At 42.9% G+C, this 21880-nt stretch overlaps 1 protein-coding gene across 1 annotated transcript; it reads left to right on the plus strand.

Moving 5' to 3' along the window:
- The first annotated feature begins 1974 nt into the window (after positions 1-1974).
- On the plus strand, positions 1975-21434 carry TMEM19 (transmembrane protein 19). The gene is made up of 6 exons (XM_072741681.1): positions 1975-2340; positions 3593-3706; positions 16529-16666; positions 17058-17312; positions 18036-18245; positions 19564-21434. Exons 1-6 carry the CDS (start codon positions 2211-2213, stop codon positions 19725-19727), a joined length of 1011 nt encoding a protein of 336 aa, XP_072597782.1. The 5' UTR covers positions 1975-2210; the 3' UTR covers positions 19728-21434.
- Positions 21435-21880: the final 446 nt, after the last annotated feature.

The raw sequence follows: 21880 nt of genomic DNA on the forward strand, positions 1-21880 counted from the left end.
AACAGGAGAGGGGGAGCAGAGGGAGAGGGCCAAGCAGATGGACACAGGACTGGATCCCAGGACCCTGAGCTTATGACCTGAACCGAAATCAAGAGTTGGACCACTCCCTGAGCCACCCACGTGCCCCTGCACTGGCCTATACTGGTCATGCAAACCTAAACCAGACATACGAAGGGCTATAAAAATTCTCATAAAACACAAACATCAGACAAGGTTGCCCTGGGACTGATGAAATGATGGGGAAGAAAAAGCAAGATCAATCCATAATTTTGTTCAAGAGACAAAAAAAAAAGGTCATTAGGCAAGCCACAAAAATAATATTTTTAGTCTGTGAATAATTCTATCCCGTTATCTGGTGTGACTGATACCAGCCAGCTTGCTGTGAGAATCCAATTATTTACCTGTAGTGAACACGGTGAGACAAAAAAGTGCGCACAAAATTTCTGCAGGAAGACTGTATTTACATGTAGTGAAATAAGGACACTATTTAGTTCTTCTTCACAGATTTGGTTCTTAATCAGCTAATTAGGGACGCCTGGGTGGCTCAGTGGTTTAGAGCCTGCCCTTCAGTCCAGGCCGTGATCCTGGAGACCCGGGATCGAGTCCCACATCAGGCTCCCCACATGGAGCCTGCTTCTCCCTCTGCCTCTCTCTCTGTGTGTCTCATGAATAAATAAATAAGACCTTAAAAAAAAAATCAGCTAACTAGATGTCTTATTGAGGAAAGGATGTTAAGTTGTTTTGGCATGTTATTTAAATGTGGAAGCATGTGTTTTCAAAAAGTAGTGGTAAAAAAAAACAACGAATTACTTTTCAAAGTAATAGTGCTCTTTAATTTATTTATTAAATTCTAACTCAAAAAAAAAAAATTCTAACTCAAAGTAAAACACATTTGAGTAACTGGATCGGAAACTCCTTTACCTCCTTACATGCTCAGCATCAACTGAAAAAGTTCAGATATGCTGTATTTATCCATTTTAACCCGGGCACACAAGTTCATTTCCAATAAAATGCGAAATAAGCCACAGGTTCATACGTCATGTTAACGAGATGTTCTGCTGAAAGCGTGAGGGGTGCAGGAACAGATTTGCACAAGTTGAACTCAGTGGCCCGAGTGGGTCGGGCCTCGTGGTCGCAGGTGCAGCAGCTGCAGCAGCCAGCACGTCGAAGGAACTCAACGCTGTGCTGGTTTGAAGTTTTCCAAGGCGTAAAATTGCTCCTTCCGCACAACATACCCCCCTGGCCCTAAAACATCCACGTTAGGGGCCCCCGGTGAAGCCTCGGACTCTTGATTTCAGGCCGGGCCGTGACGTCATCAGGATGCTGGGAGGGAGCCCCACCTGGGACTCCAGGCTCGCCCGAGTCCGCGGGGGACTCCCTGCCGCTCTGACCCGGCCTGTGCTCTCGATAAATAAATAAGCCTTGGAAAAAAAAAAAAAAAAAATCCAGAGCAGCCCCGGGGGGCTCAGCGGTTTAGCGCCGCCTTGGCCCAGGGTGTGACCCCGGGGTCCTGGGATCGAGTCCCAGCATGGAGCCTGCTTCTCCCTCGGCCTGTGTCTCTGCCTCTCTCTCTCTGAGTCTCTCATGAATAAATAAAAATCTTTGGGGGGGTAAAAAACATTGCATGGCATGAACTCTTTTAAGATAAAAAAGTACTTCATTATGCACGACGTGGACTCTACAGGGTCTGAATCCATCTGCGTTGCTTTTCTTCTATTTCCACCCTGGTGGTGAAGTCCTTCCGTGTCCGCGCGGACCCAGGGCGCCCGGGGCTCCCCCGACGCGCCCCACGCCCACCCCGACCCGGGGCTCCCCCGACGCCCCCCGCCGCGGGGCTCCCCCGGCCTCCCTCCTCGTGCCCCCGAGTGCCCCCGCCCCGCCCTCCAGCGCTCACGTGAGCGGCGCGGCGTCCTGGGCGTCCTGGGCGTCCCGGGCGTCGCGGGCGCATGCGCAGGAGCGGCGCGGGCGGGGCGGGGCGGGGCGGCCGCGGGGTGTCGGCGCTGGGCCGCTGGGCCGCTGGGGCCCGTGGAAGTCCTCCGGCCTCCCAGGCGGCGCGCCAACCCCGGGGCCGCGGGGCGCAGGCTCAGGTGACGGCCGAGCCCCCGCCCGCAGCCGCCTCCCCCCGCGGGCGATGCGGGCCTGGCCTTGGCGCCCCCGCGAGCCCCGGGCCGGCGACCCCGCCCGGTGAGTCGGCCCCGGGGCCCGAGCCCATGTCGGACGCCGCCGGCCGCGCGCGCACGCGGTGCCTGAGGATGATCGCCCACGTCGCGCTGCTGAGCCTCGCGCTCTGCATCTCCCTGGCCTTCTGGGTCGTGTCTCTGACCGCCAGCACCTACTACGGTGAGCAGCGGGGCCCCGGGCGCCCCGGGCTGCGGCGGGGCTGGGGGCCGGGGCGTGACCCCGGGTCGCGGGATGCAGCCCCGCGGGGCTCGGCGGTGCAGCGCCGCCTCCCCCCACCCGAGGGCGTGACCCCGAGCCCCGGATCGGTCGGCTTCCCCCCCACACCCCGCCGCACCCCCAGCTTGTGCTCCCTCTCTAATAAGTAAAATCAAACAAAAGAGCCTTTCATAAATGCTGCTTCTGGTAATACTAGTTAAACCTGTTTCAAAGGACATTTTTAGGGACACCTGGGTGGCTCACGGTGGAGCACCTGCCTTCGGCCTAGCGCGTGACCCCAGGTCCTAGGATCCGTCCCACGTCGGCTCCCTGCAGGGAGCCTGCTTCTCCCTCTGCCTGGGTCTCTGCGCCTCTCTCTCTGTGTCTCATGAATAAATAAATAAAATCTTAAAAAAAGGGGGGGAGGGGGATCCCTGGGTCCCTCAGCGGTTTAGCACCTGCCTTCAGCCCAGGGCGTGATCCTGGAGATCCAGGATCGGGTCCCACGTCGGGCTCCCTGCATGGAGCCTGCTCTTCTGCCTCTGCCTGTGTCTTTGCCTCTCTCTCTCTCTCTCTCTCTCTCTGTCCCTCATGAATAAATAAAATCTTTAAAAATAAATAAAATTTAAAAATAAATAAAGCAGAAGCCAAGGTTCTGGATTTTTATGTGAAATCTCCTAACCTTTAAATATTGACTCCCGATGGTTTGAAAACATCATGCTTAGCCAAACAGAAGAAAACCTCTGTGGGGTGGATGCAACCTTTGGAAAGCTCAGTTCCTAATTTGTTGAGTGCAGGTGCGTAGCCTGTAAGAGTGATACTTCATTTTTTTTTTTTTTTAAGAGTGATACTTCAAAAAAATAAAATCTCTCTGAAAGACAGAAAGAATGATAACTGGATCCTAGTATGAAAGTACTTTGCTCTGTACAATTCTTGCGATTTAATACGTGCCTCTTCCCAAACAATGGGGAGCTACTGATTCATCTCCAATCTCCAGATACGTAGGAAATATTGAAACTTGGACAGAACCTACGTGGTCATTCCCCAGAAGGACTCTCTTTGGTAAACATGCAAGTCTCAACATAGTCCTTTTGCTTTGGTGACTTTGTCTCAGCTTCCCTGCTTACCACAGTGTCTTAATCGGGAATGCAGTTATCAAGGCTTACAGCCAAGACTCACCTGTGTGGGCTTCACACAATTTGTTCTAATTTTTTAGGCAATTTACAGCCTATTTCTCCTTGGCGTTGGCTGTTCTCTGTCGTCGTTCCTGTTTTGATCGTCTCCAATGGCTTTAAAAAGAAAAGTCTAGACCACAGTGGGGCCTTAGGAGGTATGTTTCTCTTTTGAATGTTTCTGTAACAAATGTTTGCTTCTATAATTTACACTCATGTTTTCTAAATTCTGAATATATAAGATCATAAACCTGGTTATGTATGTTAGACGACAATAAAGTTATTTACTGCTCAGCATTCCTGTTGTGTCAAAATTTCAGATACTGATACTGCAGTGTACAGATTTAATCTTGTTATTGATACAAGTAGATTAATAGGATACATTTTTTTGAGTTCCTTGATTATTCTTTTAGTTATATTATCTGCAGCAGAAACATGGGCGCGCTCCTGTTAGGTGTACAGTAGAGAAGCTGTTGGAAAGAGTCACTCTTGGAAATTGCTATTAGAAGCCTCCAGCAAAGTGGTCCAAGCTAAATATCCTAGATTTATTTTTCAGAAGTGAGTTAGAAATAGGCCAAGTTTTTGTTATTTTAGGACATATTTATTTATTAAAAGATTTTATTTATTTATTCATGAGAGAGAGAGGCAGAGACACAGGCAGAGGGAGAAGCAGGCTCCATGCAGGGAGCCCGACTTGGGACTCCATCCCAGGTCTCCAGGATCAGGCCCTGGGTTGAAGGTGGCGCTAAACTGCTGAGCCACCCGGGCTGCCCTTCTAGAGACTGGGGTTGTGGCTGTGAATAAGGACATGGCTTCAAGTTCTTACGGAACTTTTATTCTTTGGAACAGCTAGATAACAAAATACATAAAACTTGTTATATAATGATAATAGTTCATGAGAAAAATTAAGAAAATAAAGTGTGTGTGTTGGGGGATACAGGTGTTCTTTTGTAGATAGGGTCAAGCATAACCCTTTTCTCTAAGGAGGTAGTTTTGACCCAAGACCTGAAGAAGCCAGCAATGAGAAGGTCTGAGAGAAGCGTGTCCCAGGCTAACAGAATAACGTGTGCAAGGACCCTGATCTACACCCTGGCCTGTTCAGATGTGAGACTAAGGCTCATTTTGACTGGAAGATAGTTGAATGAATGAATGAATGAATGAATGAATGAATGAAAGAAAGAAAGAAAGAAAGAAAGAAAGAAAGAAAGAAAGAAAGAAAATAGAGAAAAAAATAAAGATGTAGGCAAGGACCAGGTAATAGGGGGCTTAAGCGGGACACAGTTAAGGTGTTTTTTTTTTAAGATTTACTTCTTTAGGGCAGCCCAGTTGGCTCAGCGGTTTAGCGCCGCTTTCAGTCCAGGGCCTGATCCTGGAGACCTGGGATCGAGTCCCACATTGGGCTCCCTGCGTGGAGCCTGCTTCTCCCTCTGCCTGTGTCTCTGCCTCTCTCTGTGTGTGTCTCTCATGAATAAATAAATAAAATCTTTAAAAAAAAAAAAAAAAGATTTACTTCTTTATTTTGGAGAGCGGAGAGTGCATTGGTTTGGGGGAGAGCTCATGCCAGGGGGGCAGAGGGAAGGTGAGAATCCCAAGCTGACTCCCCGCTAAGTGAGGACCTTAACGCAGGGCTGGATCCCAGGACCCTGAGATCATGACCTGAGGGAAACCATGGCATCTTTACTTGCAATCGGTACCCTCCAAGGCCTTGGGAAGAGCCCTAGCAGTGTGCTCTCGTGGTCCTGTGGTTTTGTAAACTTTACAAAGGTGGACATAATTTTGTATTCTTTTTTAAATTTTTATTTATTTATTTTTTTAATTTATAAGCTTCAGGCCCTTCGAAGCCTTGACCTACCTCTTACAGGTTGCAGTAAGAATAAAATCAGGCGATCAGTATACAGTTATTAGCTCAGGGGCACCTGGGTGGCTCAGTGGATTGTATGCCGACTCTTCATTTCAGCTCAGGTCATATTCTCAGGGTCCTGGGATTGAGCCCTGAATTGGGCTTCCCGCAGAGTCTGCTTGTCTCTGTCCCTCTGCTCCCCCGCCCCACACTTGGCGCTCTCCCTCTCTCTCTCTCTCTCTCTCTCTCTCTCGCTCTCTCTCAAATAAATAAATAAGATCTTACAAAACTTCTTAGCTCAGAGCACAGACATAGCCAACATTTATTGGGTGCTTGTTACTATTATGTACAGTTCTTCAGAAATATGCTAATTCTCTTCATAATTGAGAGACATCTTTCAAGGTCTTTTTTTCCTTCTGCAGCGTAGTTGAGAATTGCAGTTAACCGACATATTGACATTCTTACATCTTATCTTACCATATAATGGATACTAGGAATGGTTATGATTTATCTACTTAGCAAATGTTCATGCTGTGCATACTGTGTACCAGGCACTGCTGTTAGCACTTTGAAAGTATTTGCTCATTTAGAGCAAATAATTTGAACCATCTCTATTTGAATATAATTATACAGAGTTATGCTTTATAAAAAAAAATAGCCTTTCTCCAGGCACCTGGGTGGCTCAGTTGGTTATGTGTCTGCCTTTGGCTCAGGTTGAGGTCTCTGAGTCCTGGGCTGGAGCCCCTGGCCCTCGGGCTCCCTGCCAGCAGGGAATCTGCATCTCCCTCCCTCTCCACCCCTCCCCCCTGCTTGTAGGCTCGCGCGCTCTCTCTCTCTTTCAAATAAATAAATAAATAAAATATGTTTGTTTTATTTTTTAATGTCCTTTCTCGGGTAGTCTTGCCTTGGTTTTTATTGTTCTTGACCCGTAGAAAGAAGGGTCCAGTCCTTGAAATTCTGTCTTCCTGTGGTTTCCGTGTTGTATATTGCCCTGCTTCTCTTCCTTTCCTGATCTCTACTTTTCTTTTTTAAAGACTTTAGTTATTTGAGACGCTGAGCAAGCAAATGAGAGAAAGAGCACAGGCAGGGGGAGGGGGAGTGGGAGAGGGAAAAGCAGACGCCCTGCTGAGCTGCCCCCCCCACCACTCCGGGGGCTGGGCCCAGGGACTCCCAGATCCTGACCTGAGCCAGAGGCAGCCGCAGGCCTGTGTAGCCCCTGAGCTACCCCAGTACACCCCAGGACTCCGCCACTTCAGTCTCTTTCCTGCCACAATTTCCTTTGCTGCCTTCCAGCCCTCTCCGCCTCTCCTGGCTAGCTTGATGTAGAATGAGAAGGTATGTATTTTGAATCCTGGGACTGCCACTTGGTATCTCTGTGAACTCTACCACATTTCCTGACTCCTTGGATCCTGAGTTCCCTTCACCCCTTATGAAATAGTTCTTAGGGCTTATTGGTGAGGGTCCAACAGGATAATGTATGGGACATCTTTTTACACTATAAGGCTTTATATAAACATTCGCCGTTAGTGACTTACTCTGCTTTCACCATGTTATAAACTCTTTGAAGACAGGGAGTGCATCTTCCGCTTCTATGTCCCATGCTTTGAATAAGTGCTCAGGAAATATATGTATATTGATCATTTCATTCCATGAATATTGGTATCTTTTATTGAGAGTGTTTTTTTCCCCCCTTAAGGACAAAAAAACTGTGATGCTAACTCATATTATACACAGTCCTTGGGAGTATACTTCCTGTAGTAGGACTACAAATCACGTAAGCTCTCAGCATTGTACTTTTCCATCCGTACAATGAGAAGGAATGATTTTATTTACAGCATTGACCTACTGTGAGGAGTTTCCATGTGAAACCTGGCACCCGTAAGCATTTTATGAATGTCACTGTTATTGTTCACCTCCCACGACTGCTGTTCACAGTCCTGGGCATCTCACCGTGGTTTGCTGTGTTGTGCCTTCAGGTGCTTGGGGTTGGGGAGAGTTTCCAAACTTCCTCAGGATGAGGGTGTTCAAGGAGCCCCCTGTGACACAGGAACACGTACCTCAGTGTTGATAGAAGGGGCAGGGCTTGAGGCAGTGCTTAGATGGGCGCTGAAGTGAAGGTCTCTGGTGTCTTTGAGAGACTATTTCTAGAATAAGGAGAATCACATGGGGGGATATATGGGAAACTGATTATAAACCGTAAAGCACTGTGTAGATGATTTGCTCCAAGGAGGTATCATACAGTCTTTCATTGTGTTCTTTGAACTCACTATCTGCCATCAGATTTTTGACTTGACAAATTTAAATATAATTCCACTTACGAAGACTGTTAGTGGCTTACCATTTTTTTCTTTCATTCATTCATTCATCCATCCATCCATCCATTCATTCAGCAAATGTATAGTTAGGGTCTCCTGTATGCCACACACTGTTCTGGGCACTTAGGATTTCGTAGTAAACAAAATGGATAAAAATCCCACCATCAGAGAGCTTACAGGTTTAGTTAGGGGACAGAGATGATAAAAGAGATGGGATTGAGGCATTTAATCCCCATAAATAAATGCTGTAAGTGTAGTGAAAATGCACACAAACGGAGAATTATCTAGAAAGCCCAGTGGTTGTGCCTCATTCTCACAAGAGTGGCCTTACCTCTTTTGGGTCACCATAGTTAGATCTGGTGTTCAGTCTTTCTGAAATAGAAGCCTTGTTTTGTCAGGAACCCAGTTGACAAAGACCTAAGAAAACCAGTTTATGTTGCGCATTGTCACAGGCACTGGTTTAGGCGTCAGAATGCCACTTTGTCCATCTGATAAAATAGAGACTAGTCATGGTGCCTGGCTGGCTGTCAGTAGAGTGTGTGATTCTTGATCTCAGGGTTGTGAGTTCAAGCCCCACATTGGGCTTAGGGGGCATACTTTAATAATAATGATAATGAAGTATATCTTTTAAAAATATATATAGAACTAGTCCATTGCATGCCCTGTTGAAGTCAGGCCATATTAGAAGTCAGCTTATAACTATAAAATTTTTTTGGTGAGTACTGAGTCTGGGAAACAGTCAATATGTTGCTGGCAGGCCAGGTCTAGGACCCGGAGGGGTCCCACAGGACTAGCCAGCAGAGTCCCTGGCTACAGGATAGAAATCAAAGGTGAGCCAGCAGGAGGTGAAAGCAGAATTTATTGAAGATGTAGAAAGAGTGCTGATACAGTGTCTGGGAGACTCAAGAAAAGAGAGTCACATCTTTGTTCAGGGCCAGAGGTTTTTACTGAGGACTGTGGTCCATCGTGTGTTAGAACAAAGGTGAGGGCCTAGGTGTTATTCCTTGGAGTCGGGAGTCTTGGCATAGATGTTGGATGCCAGGTGGTCTAGAATATGCATGTGATGGCTTCCTTGGGTCATTCTCACCTCATCCTTCTTTAGAAGTTATCTAGTCCAGAGAAATCCTTGACTCCTGTCCCTTATAAAGAGGACATACACTGTTTGCATTATGAGGCACGTATGAGGTGGGAGTTTAGGTCCTAGCAAGAATAGAAGGAGAAGGAGCAGAAACAGATGTTTATGGAGTCCTTCAGTTTCCTGTGTCACATACTGCCAGTCCTGAGGTCAAAGGGTCCCATCTCTTGTACAGGATTCAACAAGTTATGCCAACTTCTGGTTCTTTGGCCGTCATGTTCTATATTTTGGGTTAATGACCCTTGTGTTGATTCCCACAGCCTTGCTGTAGGTAGATTACCTGTGATAACACTTGATTCGATTTGAACTTATTAAATTTTAAAATTCTAGTCCTGCCTTTCCCTTTTCTGATTCTCAGGGTTATTATGCCTAGGTCACCTTAGTTGAAATTTATGGTATAACTCTACACCTGCTATTAGACATTTGTAGACTGTGTTTTACTTCCGCATATGGCTCTGTTAAGTGCAGAATTTACCTATTTAAAACTCAGGAGACAGCCATAATTCTTGAATCTTGAAGTGCTTTGAGAGCACCCTGTTGTGCATATCAGCTCTTACCAGTGACCATTAGACTCCAGAGGTGGTTTGGGGGAGATGGAATAGATAGGAACGCGAGATAGCAGTTACTAATTTAAGAGTTGAGAGATAGCAAGAAGTTGCAAAAAAATAACCAAGATATTTTTAGCATACATGAAAGAAATCATTCTTTCACAGTACATTGCCTTCAGTTTACTTCCTCATTCTGAACCTGTTGTCAGCAGGAACACTGATCACTTCACGTGGTATTTTAAGGCAGCTGAAGTAAAAAGGATGTAGATGATTTGCAGCATTTCAGTGTAGGGTGTTTTAGGGCCATCCTACCCTGTGTTTGTTTAAAGACAGTAGAACAAATTGTTGACAGTGACTATCTGTAGAGAAGGGATGAGAGGGGGGGGTGCACAGACACATTTTGATTTTTACTATGTATAATACTTCATGTTTGTGGCTTTCCCCTCCAGTAGTCACGTGCTACTCTTGTAATACTTTAAAACCAATTGAAAAGAAGTGATCATTGGGTAACAAATCATATTTATCATTAATATTGTTACAATAATAGTATAGAATTACAAAAATAGCGTTGCTGAGGTTTTAGTATCGGAGCTGCTATTATTACCGGTGATATTAGTAAACATTTATGAAAGGCTTCCTAGATCTGGCTAATATAATGTACTGTAAAAATTACCTCATTTTGCTTTTCACAACAAATCAGTGAGGTAGGAATTGTTGTTAATCTAATTTCACCAATAAGAAATTGAGGCTTTTTTCTTTTTGAAGATTTTATTTGTTTATTTGAGAGAGAAAGGAAGAGCAAGAGAGCGAGCGTGAGTGGAGGTAGGGGCAGAGGCAGAGGAAGAGGGAGAGGGAGAAGCAGGCCCTCCTTGAGCACCAGCCCAACGCGGGGCTCAGTTCCAGGATCCCATGTTTGCCACCCTGAGCAGAAGGTGGATGCTTAACCCACCGAGCCCCCCAAGTGAACCAAGAAATTGAGGTTTACGATTAGGTAACGTTTAGTCAAACTGAGGTAAATTAAGGAACCAAGATTGAACTCCAGAGCTGAAGCACTATATTAGTATTTCATACAGCATTACCCTATTGCTTGCACTTTCAATTAAAATGTGCTAAACTGGGGATCCTGGAAGGCTCAGCGGTTTAGTGCCTGCCTTTGGCCCAGGGCGTGATCCTGGAGACCTGGGATCTAGTCCCGCGTCAGGCTCCCTGCATGGAGCCTGCTTCTCCCTCTGCCTATGTCTCTGCCTCTCTCTCTCTCTCTATCATGAACAAATAAATAAATCTTTAAAAATAATAAAATAGGGGATCCCTGGGTGGCGCAGTGGTTTAGCGCCTGCCTTTGGCCCAGGGCGCGATCCTAGAGACCCGGGATCGAATCCCACGTCGGGCTCCCGGTGCATGGAGCCTGCTTCTCCCTCTGCCTGTGTCTCTGCCTCTCTCTCTCTCTCTCTCTGTGTGTGTGACTATCATAAATAAATAAAAATAAAAATAAATAAATAAATAAATAAATAAATAAATAAAAATAATAAAATAAAATAAAATGTGCTAAACTTGAGTAAAATCCCAGTATTCTGAGTGTCTCTGGATAGATCAGTCAGTAAATGTATCAGTAGTTGTGGTACCTGAATGTTGAACTAACCACCAGAAAGAGTTTCTGCAGAAATAGAAATCTGGTCCCCTCTTCTATTATTTAAGAAAATACTATTTAATGGTTAATACCTGTTTAACTTCGGGCAGCCCTGGTGGCTCAGGGATTTAGCGCCGCCTTCGGCCCAGGGCGTGATCCTGGAGACCCGGGATCGAGTCCACATCAGGCTCCCTGCATGGAGCCTGCTTCTCCCTTTGCCTGTGTCTCTACCTTTCTCTCTCTCTGTGTCTCTCATGAATAAATAAATAAAATCTTTAAAAAAAAAAAAAAAACCTGTTTAACCTTCTATTAATAATTTTGTTTAATGTTTTAACAAAAATCTTTATAGAACAAAATTGAATGTTTATCTTAAGAGTTACAGAGACACAAAGAGTTCTTTGTTTTATTTGTTTTAATTTTAACCAGTCTCCACCTTCAACAGGGGGTTTGAACTCATGACCCTAAGATTAAGAGTTGCATGCTCTACCAACTGAGCCAGCCAAGCACCTGAAGAATGGAAATTGTTAATAAAAGTAAAAAACTAACTTAATGGGGGGAGGGGGAAAAAAAAAAAAAACTAACTTAATAAAGTTAGGGATGGAAGAATTTGTACTTAGAAATACAAGCAAAAAAAAAAAAAAAAAAAAATACAAGCAGGCAGCCTGGACAGAGCCATACAAGATATCAGTGGCTCAGTGTGGTTATCACAGTCTGGGAAATCAGTCCCCAGCCCTAAGGGCCAGATGAATTTTTTTCAGACCTCCCGTACCCTAAACTGCAAATTTCGACTTGAAGCAGCCACAGTCAAGAGAGACTAATTACCAAAGAATGCAAATTTCTTGAGTGCCACTGATCCGAGTGCTCAACAGCAGAGTTAGCATGTTCTCTCCCCAAAAGGAGGACTATAAAATTATTATTTAAAGGGTGCTTATAGGGGTGTCTGGCTGGCCCAATCAGTAGAACATGTGACTCTTGCTCTTGGGGTCATGAGTTCAAGCCCCACATTGGGCATACAGCTTAGGTTTTTTAAAAAATGTGCTAAGTTGGAAAGAACACATACAGAATGTGACCTTTTATGTAAAGAAAATAAGAAACATGGTGTTATATGTTCTTTGCAAAAAGAAACACAGGAATGATAAACTAAGAAACAGTAGAGTTTGTTATCTACAAAGAATAGAGGGAGAACAGAATAGAGAGAGGGGGGCAAAGGGACCTGGGAGGAAGTGACCCGTCTCTGAGTATGCTGTGTAAGTTTGACTTTTGAGAGCATGCTAATGTTCTGTGTATTTAGGAAATAAAATAGTAAGGATGGGAAAAGGGGAAATCCAAAACTGAACGCAAACTAAAGCAGATGAAGCCAATTGTATTTTAAATCAGTACTGTGAACACACTGGAGGGAAAAAAGGAAAATTTACAAACATAGCATTTAACTATATTCCTTCGGTCTTGGATGAAGGGAAGGGGAGACTTGCAATCCCTTAGGATTAAAGTAATTACTAACCAGAAGCTTAAATTTGTCGTTCTGCTACTTGTTTCTCTAGGTCTTACACTTTTTTGTTCCTCATTTTTTGTATTAATGTCTTCTTTTGTGTTTAATTTTTTGTAGTGAAATTTTTGAATTCTTTTTTCATTTCCTTTTGTGTATAACTATTTTCTTTGTGATTACAATGACAATTAATTTAACATCCTAAAGTTACAATGGTCTAATTTGAATTTCTGCCAGCATAACATCGATAACAAACTCTCTTAATTTCTCTCTTACTTTTTTTTTAAGATTTTCTTTATTTGAGAGAGAGAGAGAGAGAGACAGCATGAATGGGAGGGGCAGAGGGAGAAGGAGAGAGAGACTCTCAAGCAGACAACACGCTGAGCATCGGGCCCGACACAGGGCTTGATCCCAGGACACTGAGACCATGACCTGACCTAACACCACGAGTTGGATGCTTAACCAACTGAGCCACACAGGTGCCCCTTTCCTTTACTTTTGAAAAATAGTTTGCTGAATATAAGCTTCTTGTTTGACAGGTTTTTTTTCTTTCCTTTTCACGCTTTGACTATATCACCCCCATGCCTTCTGGCCTCCAAACTTTCTGATAAGAAATCTGTTGATAATCTTTTTAAGGATCCCTCATATGTGATGAGTTGCTTATTACCTCTTTCTGCTTTTGAGATTGTCTTTGTCTTGGAACAGTTTGATTGTACTGTATCTCAATGTGACTTTCTTTAAATTCATTCTATTTGGAGTTTGCTAAGCTTCTTTCTTGCATGTTTATATGTATGTCTTTCACCAAACTTGGGGTGTTTTCAAAAAAAAAAAATTGGGAAGGTTTCAGCTGTTATTTCTTCAAATAATTTCTCTGCCCCCTTTCCCCTCTCTTTTCTCCTTCTGGGATTCCCATGTGGGTGTTTTCTCCTTGATGGTGTCCTTTATGTCCCTCAGGCTCTGTTCACTTCATTCTTTTTTCTTCCTATTTTCAGACTGGATGAGTTCCATTGTTTGTCTTTAAGTTCATTGATTATTTCTTGTGCTTGCTTATATGTGCCTTTGAATATCTACTGAATTATTTCCAACTCCAGTATTCCCTTTCGGCTTCTCTTTAGGTTTCTCTTTATTAATATTCCCACATTGTTCTCTTGACTTCATGTCTTTAGTTATTTGACCATGTATAACGGTTGAAGTCTTTGCTTAGTAGGCCCACCATCTTGCTCTTCTAGTGACAGTCTCCATTGATTTTTTCCCCCTTTGAATGGGCCATACTCTCCTGTTTCTTTGTATGCCTTGTGATATTTTTGTTGAAAACTGGATATTTAAATCTAATAATGTCAGAGGCACCTTGATGGCTCAGTGGTTGAGCATCAGCCTGTGGCTCAGGTCATGATCCCAGGATTGAGTCCCACATCGGGCTCCCCACAGGGAGACTGCTTCTCCCTCTGCCTGTGTCTCTCTCCCTTTCTGCATCTCTCATGAATAAATAAAATCTTAAAATAAATGAGTAAGTCTAATAATGTGGTAACTCTGGAAATCAGAATTTCCTCTGTCCGCAGGGTTTGCTCTTTTTGTTTTGTCTTGTTTTTGATTATTGCACTGGTCTCTGTGCCAAGGATCACCCTGAGGAGTAAACCTAAGACCTTCACAGTCTTTTCTGAGCCTACACCTTTCCCTGGGTATGCACTGGGACTTTCTGATTTTCTCTACAAATGCAATTTCTTTTGAATGTCCTAGCCTTTAATGTCTAGCTCTCCAAAGGAGAAAACACAGAAAAATGGGGGGGGGGGGTGGCATTGAGCCTTTAAATCCTTTGGAACTCCAGTCAGACAAGAAAGGGCTTGCAACAGTGGGGGAGGCGGCGGTGGAGTGCAACAATGGCTGCCAGCCTCTGTGTCTATAGCTCCATAATCAGAAGCAGCAATCGATCAGAGTATAAATCCTGATATTTGGAAACGAGGTCCTTCTTGCCCTGAACTGGCTCCTGTAAGCTGTGTGCAGGCTGCTCCTGCAACTCCTGCCTGCCTGCCGTGGTGCTGGGAGGGTAGGTGGGTGGCTGGTGCACCGTTAAGACCTAAAATTGACCAAAATTAATTGCCGTTTCCCTTCCAAGCATTCCCTTAAAGTCATAAGCCTTCAGTAGACTGCAGAGTTTCCAAACAGCTGTGTCAGACAGATGCGCCAGCCCAGGTGTTGTCTAGGTGGGAAGACATTTCCTAGCACTCCCTACTCTTCTGTATTCCCAGAATCCTCAGTCTCATTCATTTTTATAGGATTAACCATTGTGGTAATAGAAACACCGGTACTCTGTTTCTTCAAGCACCAAGTTTTACTCATAAAAACATTTTCTTTTTTTTTTTAAGATTTTATTTATTTATTCATGATAGACATGCAGAGAGAGAGAGAGAGAGAAGCAGAGACACAGGCAGAGGGAGAAGCAGGCTCCATGCTGGGAGCCCGATGTGGGACTCGATCCTGGGACTCCAGGATCATGCCTGGACCGAAGGCAGGTGCCAAACCACTGAGCCACCCAGGGATCCCTCCTAAGAACATTTTCAAATTTTGCAACAAAAGCTTTTAAGGATTTTCTGAGTAATTGTGGCACGGGAAGGGGGGTGGAGGGTGGAGAGGGTGGGCAGAGAGAGAGGGAGAGAATTCCAAGCAGGCTCCATGCCTAGCACAGAGCCTGACATCTGGGCTCAGCTAACAACCCAGAGATCATGACCTGAGCCACGCAGGTGCCCCTGAGTAATTTAAGAAGCTAATTCCAGTGATGTGCATTTTCTCTATAGGATTACCTAGAGGGGGGTGCCCAGGTGGCTCAGCTGGTTGAGCATCCCACTCCTGAGTTTGGCTCAGGTTGTGACCTCAAGGCCTGTACTAGGCTCCACGCTCAGGAGGGAGTCTGCTTCCATCCTTCTCTCTTCCCCTGCCGCTCCCCTACTTGCATGTGTACTCATGCACATGCATGCACTCTAACAAAGAAATAACCTTTATAATTACCTAGAGAGGCTCTAGAACGTCTTAGTTTAGCAGCCTACAACCAAAGTAGGTCTCAAGCATGTTTGATTTTGCAGGTGATTTCAGTGGCCTCTTTACATAGTAATATAATATCAAGATTACATTCTTCCTTTTTCTTTTTTTTTTCCTTCTCTGTTTCATGAAATGTAAGCTTCCCTCTTACTTGTTCTCCTGATGGAACTGTAGGTATTATAAGCCTTCCTTGAAATTGGTCACTCATAGAAAAATGAAGGATGTTCCCTTTCTTCTTTGCCCAAGTAAAAGAAACAAATGAAAAGTCAAAAAAAATCTTAAAATCACATTCACAGGGCAGGCCGGATGGCTCAGCAGTTTGGCACCACCTGTAGCTCAGGGCCTGATCCTGGAGATCCAGGATCAAGTCCCACGTCAGGCTCCCTGCATGGAGCCTGCTTCTCCCTCTGCCTGTGTCTCTGCCTGCCTCTCTCTCTCTCTCTCTCTCTCTCTCTCTCTCTCATAAATAAATAAATAAATAAATAAATAAATAAATAAATAAATAAATAAATAAATAATAAATCTATCTTAAAAAAAAACCTTGTGTTAAATTATTTTTAAAAAATCACATTCACAGAAAATACTCCATTTTTTTAATTCCACATAAAATCCAGGATTATTTTTTAGATTTACATAGTAAAACACAGCTGAGAAACACCATCTCCATTTTCTGACATAGTTTATAAGGCTCAAAAAAAGAGCATGTGAAAATTTTGAAAAGTATAAAAAGCTAGCCTTTAGGTAGAAAAAGAATATCCAGGCTATGGGGGTAAAACGTAAAAATAATTCAATTAAATCAAATCAACATTTAGATTACTGTGTGGGAATATCTGAGTTGGTAAAAAATGAAAATGTATTGGAGATGTACATTTCAGGTTATAATGTGAACAATAACTGAAAAAAAAATCCCATTCTTTTCTTTCTCCCCATTCTTTTTTTCCACAGCGTTGATATATGGACTAAGTATAATTTTGTGTATATGTGTGTTTCTTTCAGGGCTTGTGGTTGGATTTATCCTAACCATTGCAAATTTCAGCTTTTTTACCTCTTTGCTGATGTTTTTCCTTTCTTCTTCAAAACTCACTAAATGGAAGGGAGAAATAAAGAAGCGTCTAGATTCAGAATACAAAGAAGGTAAACTGAATTATGTTTGACATCACTTAAAATAGTAATCTTTATTTCATCCTAAGATGTTATAAGCTTATAATCGGAACATGTTTAGACTGTTGAAACAGATAAATATTATATAAGAATAACTAAGTAGTGGCCTAATTTAGCTTATCATCACTTCACCACAATAATAAGTAAAGCAGAATTTTAGAAGCATTAAAATCTATCATTCTAAACAATATAGAATGTAGTAAGCAAAAGTACCATCCAACTTTTAGTTATTTTTAAAATTTTAGTCATTTTTCTTTCTTTAACCTTTAAAATACGTTCATGTAATGTAATGTAATGTAACTGCATGATTTTCCTTTGAGGAGAAAACATTTCTTGTGTTCTTTATCCATTTGTTCGCGTGTAGGTGGGCAGAGGAATTGGGTTCAGGTGTTCTGCAATGGGGCTGTGCCCACAGAGCTGGCCCTGCTGTACATGATAGAAAATGGCCCCGGGGAGATCCCAATAGATTTTTCCAAGCAGTACACCGCTTCCTGGATGTGTCTGTCTCTCTTGGCTGCACTGGCCTGCTCTGCTGGAGACACCTGGGCTTCAGAAGTGGGCCCGGTTCTGAGTAAAAGCCCGCCGAGGCTAATAACAACCTGGGAAAAAGTTCCAGTTGGTGAGTCTTTAAGTTTCTTTAAAAAACAAAATTCACGGAAAAAAAAATCTGATTTATTGTGTTTCTTACTTAAGAGCCTTTTAAGAATTTTAGTCAGTTGGAAATTGGATTTCCAATTGGAAATTGCTGTCGGCTGTTAAATTGGTGATAAGAAATAGTATTTACAGAAAATATTAGCAAGTCCTAGATAAACAATCTAGAAATGCAAAGACGTATCAGTAGGAGAGGAAAAGGAAGAGAATGAGAGAGTATTTCTTGAGGACCTGTTACGTGGGATCCCTGGGTGGCGCAGCGGTTTGGCGCCTGCCTTTGGCCCAGGGCGCGATCCTAGACACCCGGGATCGAATCCCACGTCAGGCTCCTGGTGCATGGAGCCTGCTTCTCCCTCTGCCTGTGTCTCTGCCTCTCTCTCTGTGTGACTATCATAAATAAATAAAAATTTAAAAAAAAAAAAAGGGCCTGTTACGTAGTTAGTGCTTTAATATATACCTCAGTTCCGTGTTACTATTATCAACAACTGCTGCTGCTGCTGCTGCTGCTGTTACACGTTTTGTCGTCATCATCACCTGCCCTTAAGTAGACTATGGCCTTTGGATTATATGAAAAAGAACCTTTTCTTTGAATTAGTCTTGATAAGAGAGGTTCCAAAATCTTTTGCTTTCCTTGATTTCGTGTGTTTGCTGATTGTTAACCAGATTATTTTCTGTATATATTTTTTTTCAGGGACCAATGGAGGGGTCACAGTGGTGGGCCTTGTCTCCAGTCTACTTGGCGGTACCTTTGTGGGCATCACCTACTTCCTCACACAGTTGGTCTTCGTTAATGATTTAGACATTTCTGCTCCCCAGTGGCCAATTATTGCATTTGGGGGTCTGGCTGGATTACTAGGATCAGTTGTGGACTCATATTTAGGAGCTACAATGCAATTTACTGGTAAGACCATAACTTTATTATTACGAGTTATGAGTGTATTAAATGGGAAAGAAATATGGGGGAGAAAACCTTGGCAATGAATACAATCCCAAAGACAGGAACTTGAGAGGCCAGGAATGACAGGAGAGAGTCTTTCCTACAATTTTGATTTTTAAGGGTTTTTGTGTGTGTGTGTGTGTGTTAAATTAATTGAAAGAGAATTAGTCCCACTGAGCAATGAGTAGAAGCTGTTCAGGAAACAGATGCTTTGGGGACTTCACCTAATCCCAGGGAAAGCAGAACATTTGGGATCAGATCATTTTTAATGCTCCACCTTCCGTTTGCTTTCCAAGCCCATTTGAGAATGATTATACGACTCTGTTAACATACAACCTGTTGCTCTACTGTGACATAATGCTTTCTGTCCCCACTGAATTTTTAGCCCAACTCAAGATATGTGGGAGAATTGGTTTTCCCAGAATTTTCTAGGCTTGGCTTCTGAGGCTCTCCTGTCACTTCAGTGTCCTGACATACTGTGGTCGGTGTGTATTTCCTCCGCACTCTGACCAACCGTGTTTCCTCCTTTGATTCACAGTGAAGAGGCTGGGAGTTTGGAGTTTGCCTGTATACAGTCCTTCCAGTTCTCTTCATGTGCCAAGATAATATACTTGCCCTTCTGCTTTGCTCCCCACCTATCAGAGTGTTCTCTCAGATTCATTTGTCTTATCTAAATACTAAGGAGGAAGCAGTCTGATCTTAGTTCAAGCTAAGGTCACTAACGACACACTCGCACACACACACACACACACACACACACTCTCTCCCTATGTTTTTTGTTGGTTGGTTGATTTTTGTAGAAGCCTAGGTTTTATTCTAAACTGGGCTCTAACTGGGGAAGTTTCTGATCATGTTGAGTGGGTTGAAAAAATGTTGGCTGTGGGAAAGATGTGTGCCTCCCCTGTGCTGGACTCATGCTGGGTCCTGGGTCGCCACTGCCGAGGCTGAAGACTCAACCCTTATTCCCAGGGACCTCGCAGGTTGGTCTTAGAGGTCTAGTATTCTAGTTTCATGCTCTCTCTGCTTTTCATGTCCTTCCTTCTTCCTGTGAAGGAATTCCAACAGTGTTGGGAGAACAGTATCGAGGTGTACTCAAAAGGACATTTCAAAAAAGTCCTTTGTAATCAAGGGTTCCCTATCTCACCATAGAATTACCCACTGAAGTCAGTTAATAGGTCCTGAGAGTCTTTCAAAGATTATATTCTTCAGAGGAGAAAAGCTAATCTGTTTTTAAGTCAAGTCATTTGGACTTTGCACCTCACTTGCTGCTTTTCCCCTCCAGGTTTAGACGAAAGCACTGGTATGGTGGTCAACAGCCCAGCGAATGAGGTGAAGTACATAGCGGGGAAACCCATTCTTGATAACAATGCAGTGAACCTGTTTTCTTCAGTCGTTATTGCCCTCTTACTCCCAACTGCTGCTTGGGGTTTCTGGCCCATGGAGTGAACTTTTTTTTTTTTCCTTTACAAAGGTTGAAAACTGTGGTAAAGTCAGCTAAATTTGCAATTCCAAGTTTCATCCTAAGAAGAATAATTGTAATGGCAAAGAGGAAATACCAGCTCTTCCCATATTCCATTGTGATGAAATTCCACATTTTTCCTCTCATTAACTCCCCTGTAACAGCTGACCTCTTTGTAGTGAAAGATATGTGTGCATAGACCTTATTCATATTTTTCTTCTGAATAGAGCTTCTTAAGCAATGAAACTCTAATGTCCCTATATATTGCTGAGCTGAAAGTTCCTACGTGGTAAATATAAATTTTGTTTTGTTTAAACCAGTGTAGGGACTAAAAGTATAATGCCACTAGTACCAGTTGCCCAAATTTTAGTTTTGGGTAATTTAAACTGATGTGTGTGGAAGCCTGAATAAATGTAGTCCTGGACTTCTTCCATTACTTGCTATTTCCAGTTGTGAAAAGTGTGGAGTTTAAGTTCTTAGTATGCTACTCCACATTTGTTTTTCCTTCCTCAGGGTTAGAATGAAAATAAAGTATATGTCTTTTTCATATGACCATTGGAATGCACGAAAAAATTATTTTTAAGTAAAAGTGAAAGAGATTTATCTTCTATCTAAAAAAGTGCACCTTACATTTCAGTTGATTTCTGAGCAGAAATTATTCTGAATTCAATATTTGTTAATGTATTTTCTAGCTTTCTTTGAAATTTGTATAGGAATCTGTTTTACTTTGGCATCCTGAATAGTTAGAGTCACTGGAAAACTATTGTAATTAGTTTTTTCGTTTGCTACCTAGAATTCATTGGAAGATGCTATGACTTCTGTTCTGAGCTTAAGTTATGCTCTCCTGTACAATACAGACTCAACTAAAATGAATTCTACTTTTCTGTTTTGTCCTTCACTATAATTTACTGCTGTATGCTAAAGGAGTTTGATATGGTATGGATTATTTTGCTGAAAGTATTTAAAAATATTTCTTATGTGGTTTCCATACATCTCCCTCTGAAAGAGAGAAAGCAAGCAAGCAAGCAAGCAAGCAAGCAGTTGACACCCTAAACCCAGGCAACAGAGGAGATCTTAATCATTGGTTTTCACCTTTAGGTGTACATTGGAATCACTGAGCATCTTTTCAAAGAAATACTTGTGTCTGGGCTACACTTCCAAGGATTCCAGTTTACCTGTTCTGGGGTAGAGCCTGGGTAGTAGGACTTTTTAAGGGCTTGAGCTTACAACCCTAAGATCAAGAGTTGCATGCTCTCGGACTGAGCTAGCCAAGTACAGGGTGTTTTTAAAAACACTTGCCAAGGCCTCCTCTAGACCAAGTAAATCAGACTATCTGAAGGTAAGGCCCATCATAGGTTATTTTTAGAAAGCTCTCTAGGAGATTCTAATTTTAAACAGGTTGAGAACTACTAAATCAGAATGTCCTAAAGCACTCTATGTAAAAGAAGCTTCAAAAGAGTGGGGTTTTTCCTTTTTATGCAGACAACTGTTAGCAGCAGCACTGTATGCTGTCTTGATGCATTAATAGCTTCTGGTAATTATGCCGTGTCCTATACATCACGTAACAGATCATTGCTGTGTCAGTTTGTGATGCGGCCTGCTTATTCCTGTAGCTGTCCCAACATGCTTATTCTCTTTTCCTGGTGAGTCAGCCTCATGACAAACCATGGAATAAAAATATTTATTGCAACTAATTTTGGGTTTGGTAAAATCACCGTATCATTAGCAATTTCGGGAAACACTGCTTGACAAGCCTTCCTCAGAAATCTAGGGCTAATTATGTTTTGGAATCACAACTTTCAGATTTTAGAAAACTATAACAGGAGATACATTTTACTCAGACTTCCACAAGAGTCTATGGTAGCCCCCATTCTCAAATACGCTGTTTCCATGGAATGTATGAATGTAGTGAATGTAGTGAGCTATCGCACCACTACATGTGATGACTAAAGACTATGAAGAGCCTAAGGTCAGGTCAGTTTTGTCACCAAATTTAGGGAGAAACTGTTTTCAGAGCTTTTTTGGATATGAGAATTACAAGCAAAGAATTGTGACTCTTCTTAAACGTAGATGTATTTTATTGTAACATCCTTTGTAATTGGATATTTAACTAGTTCAATCTGTTCTTCCCCTTTACTGA

The sequence above is a fragment of the Vulpes vulpes genome, chromosome 16 (genome assembly GCF_048418805.1).
Source record: "Vulpes vulpes isolate BD-2025 chromosome 16, VulVul3, whole genome shotgun sequence".
Taxonomy (NCBI): Eukaryota; Metazoa; Chordata; class Mammalia; order Carnivora; family Canidae; genus Vulpes; species Vulpes vulpes.

Excerpts from the sequence above, each read along its gene's own strand:
- TMEM19 (XM_072741681.1), top strand. The coding sequence starts at position 2,211 with ATGTCGGACGCCGCCGGCCGCGCGCGCACGCGGTGCCTGAGGATGATC. Across the intron at positions 2,341-3,592 it reads GACCGCCAGCACCTACTACG|GCAATTTACAGCCTATTTCT; the intron begins GTGAGCAGCGGG and ends CTAATTTTTTAG. Across the intron at positions 16,667-17,057 it reads AGATTCAGAATACAAAGAAG|GTGGGCAGAGGAATTGGGTT; the intron begins GTAAACTGAATT and ends GTTCGCGTGTAG.